Below are 3,793 nucleotides of genomic sequence, written 5' to 3' on the forward strand. Positions count from 1 at the left end.
CAACATTGACAATATCGTACCATGATAATTAAAGAATATTTTTTTCAAAAATATGAACAAGATAAACTATTTGCTCTTTATATTTATATAAATAACCTCTATACTCTTTTAATGCATGTTTATTTAGTAAACATAAAAGAAATTATATATCTTTTTTCTAATTCACTAATAATACTAGAAATTTTATAACTTAAATCCTAAAAAGCAACAAAAATATATTGGAAGGTATCTTGAAGAGTATTTATTGTAACAACGCTATAAATCACTACTATTATCATACACAGTTTAAAGTAGTAACCTGCATTATGTAATAATAACATACACATCATAAATAAAAATGTATCCATCACAAAGACAAATCCTTACTAATATGGAATTCCATTTTATATAAATATGCATCATATATGCTATTATCCTGTTATGTGTCCTATTCCTGGAAACCACAAACGTTACTCTCATTTGTCAAAACAAATTTATTATTTAAATATTTTATTATTATCTAAGTATCCTATTTTATTATTTTATAAGTTTTAAAAAAATAGTTGTTAATTGTCTTTTTCACCTTCGTATTTGATAGATCATGTAAAGTACAAGTGTTACTTTTTCTATAGGGTAAAACTGTTACTTCATCTACAACTTAAAATACTCATTTCCTCCCTATGAGAATAAATTAGCAAAGTACATATTTGTCAATGTAACAAGTCATAACTATTCTATTACTCTTGAATTGCTTCCAACTCCAAAGGTCTTCTTGCTGAAGTGAGACTAGCAGTAGTTGAAGTGGTTGAGTGAAATGGATTAGGAGGCACAGTTAACTGGATTACCTCTTTAGTTTCTAGCATTTGTATGACAGATTTCATGGATGGGCGGTTCACTGGCTGCCACTGAATGCACCAAAGTCCAACAATAGCTAACTTCTTTGCAATTTTAAAATGGTCTTCATCCTCAACTTGGATATGTATGTCTCCATCAACCAGATTATGGATCCAATCTGGGTATAGAACATGGACATTTTGCGGTGATGACATGTCTACATTCTTCCTTCCTCCAACCATTTCCAGCAACAACATTCCATAACTGTAAATATCTGATTTGTAAGACACATTTCCGAAGTTCCTGGAGAAAACTTCCGGTGCAATGTATCCCAAGGTTCCCCTAGCAGCTGTCATGGACACCAAACTTGGATTCTTGGAACACAATTTGGCTAATCCAAAGTCAGAAATCTTTGGAGTGAAGTTATCATCAAGCAATACATTGCGAGGATTTATGTCAAAGTGAACAATGGGATTATTACAACCTTGATGGAGATACTCAATCCCTTTAGCTATACCAAGAGCAATGTGTTGCATCTTCTCCCAGCCAAGGAAATGGTCCTTGTCATCGGGTGGAAATATGAAGCTTTGAAGCGAACCCTTTGGAAACAAATTGTAGACAAGAGCACGATGGATTCCTTCGGCGCAAAAGCCTAACAAACGAATCACGTTGATGTGGTGGATTTTTCCCATAATTCCAACTTCATTGATGAACTCATTCCCATCTCCGTCACTATTATTGATGATCTTCACAGCCACGAGAATCTCATTCGAAAGTTTTCCTCTGAAAACAGCTCCGTGAGCTCCTTCCCCTAGTTTTTCTTTAAAACCACCGGTGATTCTCTTGACATCTGCGTACGTAAACCTTGTAGGCTTTTCTGCTCTGTAATCCTCTAAGAACTTGTCCACTCTTGCTTGGTCTTCTTCCTTCTTTCTAAAATAACGGAAACTCTTAAAAACCGCAATGACCAGCAGACCCAAAAGAACTGAACCTACGATAACTGTAGGAGATTTGATTAAAAAGAGTGAGTGAAATGAAAAAGTTTAGTGAAGTAGTGTGCAAGAATCTGATCTAACCTGTAGTAGAAACAATAAAAGATCTGAAATCCGTGATTCTTTTCTGGAGGCCCCTTTGGTCATAGCAATCCAAACATTCGATAACTTCGGTGCTGTTGTTCTTCCATTTACATCTTTTGCCTTGCGCTTCGCACGCAGTACAAGCTGGTTTGGACCATGTCAATTTTAACTGATTCTGGATTATGTCGAATGCCGAAACAGGTGCAGTGACGTCAAACATCTTTGAACAGAATGTCAGGTCCCATTCCAAGACACTTGCCTGAGAATCAGTGACGTAAATCGGACAGGAGATCATATCTTGGTCGTATGCATATGTATTTCTGAGTTGTCCATACCCAACTGAAGAACAGTCAAAGAAGCTCAAGTTGCTTGATACGGTAAAGTAATAATCATTTAAAGAATTGAAGTGGTTTAGAAGAGTTTTTGGAAGGCAATTGTTCGGGTCCTTCAAGTAAATTTGCAAATTTTCGTAGTCTATGTTTTCGACCTGGAGTTTTATGGTAGGGAGGAAAAGCATGGTGTTGTTTTCTTGAGTACAATACAGACAATACCCACGATGAGCACATTCATGTATCCCCTTGACAAGTTGGAAGGGAAATCTAATAGGTGGTTGATTTGGCCCACAAGACAATTCTCCGCACTCGTCATGATAGCTGCTACCTTTGATAGGAATGAGCTTATGGAATAGCATTAGTGTGATCAATATACCATAGCCATGGAGAGACAGTGTGCTGGACTTTGCCATCTCAAGTCAGTGCGATAAAAACCTAATGTTAGAGAACCATACTCGGAGCATTTTCAATTTATGTTTACACTATCCATACTTTTTTGTCTGTTGGAGTCAAAGTCAGCGTAAGTCTACGTTTTAACTTTTAATTATCATCGCACAACTTTTAAAAGAGAAAGGAGACAACGTGATGAATATGGAATCAACTTGGTTTATCTTCTATTGGCTAGAGAAAGTGTTGACAGACAGAAAGACACGGATCACGAACAAAGTCAGTCCACGTCCGCGTTTTTAACTTTTGAATGTTGTTGCACAACTTTCTAATGGAAAAACAGCATCATCGATGTGGAATCGCAATGTAGTTTTTATATTTGTAAAGGAAAAATGTCTTTAACACTTTTTTTTTATAGTTTTTTAACAACGTCTGTGTTCTCTTTTAAATATTTTTTTAGAATAAATTCAAACAGACCAATAAAATAGTGATAGATGTTTTATTGTAAAAAAATTGTTAAATATCATTATACCTAAAATAAACATAACATTTTATTTTAATCTTTTGTACAACAAAAAATATATACTTATATTTTATTTTTGACAACTAAACAAATTAATTTAGCACTAGACGATTGCTAATGTTGACATGAAATGGACTAATATGTAGCAACACTAAGAACTAAACTTATTGATACAATTAGAAACAAAATTTACTTTTCTTTTTATGATAATGATTAGTATCAAATTTTAGAAACCAAGTTCATGTTTTATTTTAACAAATATATTGCTTATTATATTTAATGTTAATTAACTTTCTGATCAAACAAACAAAATTTTATGCTATTTACTCATTCAAGTATACTTTTGCTGCAGATTTTCTGACAAATGTTTGGGCAGGTGAGTTTCTACTTCTGTGTTAAAAATAATATTAGGTATATTATAGGTTTTTACCAGAATTATTATTGTAATTTGTATATGATAGTCTCTACCCATTCATCCAATAGAAAAATTTGAATGTCAAGAAACTAGATTTCATTCTCATAAAATCGTGCAGTTTAGAAAATAAAGTGTATTTGTTAATTAAAAATCAACAATGGAAAATAATGATAAAATCAAATACTCATAAGAAAGTTTAAAATTAATCTATAATTTGTCTTTTAACATGCACTCTCCTCACTTAAGA

At 33.2% G+C, this 3,793-nt stretch overlaps 1 protein-coding gene across 1 annotated transcript; it reads right to left on the bottom strand.

Moving 5' to 3' along the window:
* Window positions 1-616: 616 nt before the first annotated feature.
* On the bottom strand, window positions 617-2,640 carry LOC106778357 (rust resistance kinase Lr10-like). Its single transcript, XM_014666317.2, has 2 exons — window positions 1,890-2,640; window positions 617-1,813 (listed from the first exon to the last, which is right to left on the bottom strand). The coding sequence occupies exons 1-2, from the start codon at window positions 2,632-2,634 to the stop codon at window positions 717-719; spliced, it is 1,842 nt and encodes a 613-aa protein (XP_014521803.1). The 5' UTR covers window positions 2,635-2,640; the 3' UTR covers window positions 617-716.
* Between the last annotated feature and the right edge of the window lie 1,153 nt (window positions 2,641-3,793).

The sequence above is a fragment of the Vigna radiata genome, unplaced genomic scaffold, assembly GCF_000741045.1.
Source record: "Vigna radiata var. radiata cultivar VC1973A unplaced genomic scaffold, Vradiata_ver6 scaffold_407, whole genome shotgun sequence".
Lineage (NCBI taxonomy): Eukaryota > Viridiplantae > Streptophyta > Magnoliopsida > Fabales > Fabaceae > Vigna > Vigna radiata.

Excerpts from the sequence above, each read along its gene's own strand:
- LOC106778357 (XM_014666317.2), bottom strand. The coding sequence starts at position 2,634 with ATGGCAAAGTCCAGCACACTGTCTCTCCATGGCTATGGTATATTGATC. Across the intron at positions 1,814-1,889 it reads TTTTATTGTTTCTACTACAG|TTATCGTAGGTTCAGTTCTT; the intron begins GTTAGATCAGAT and ends AATCTCCTACAG.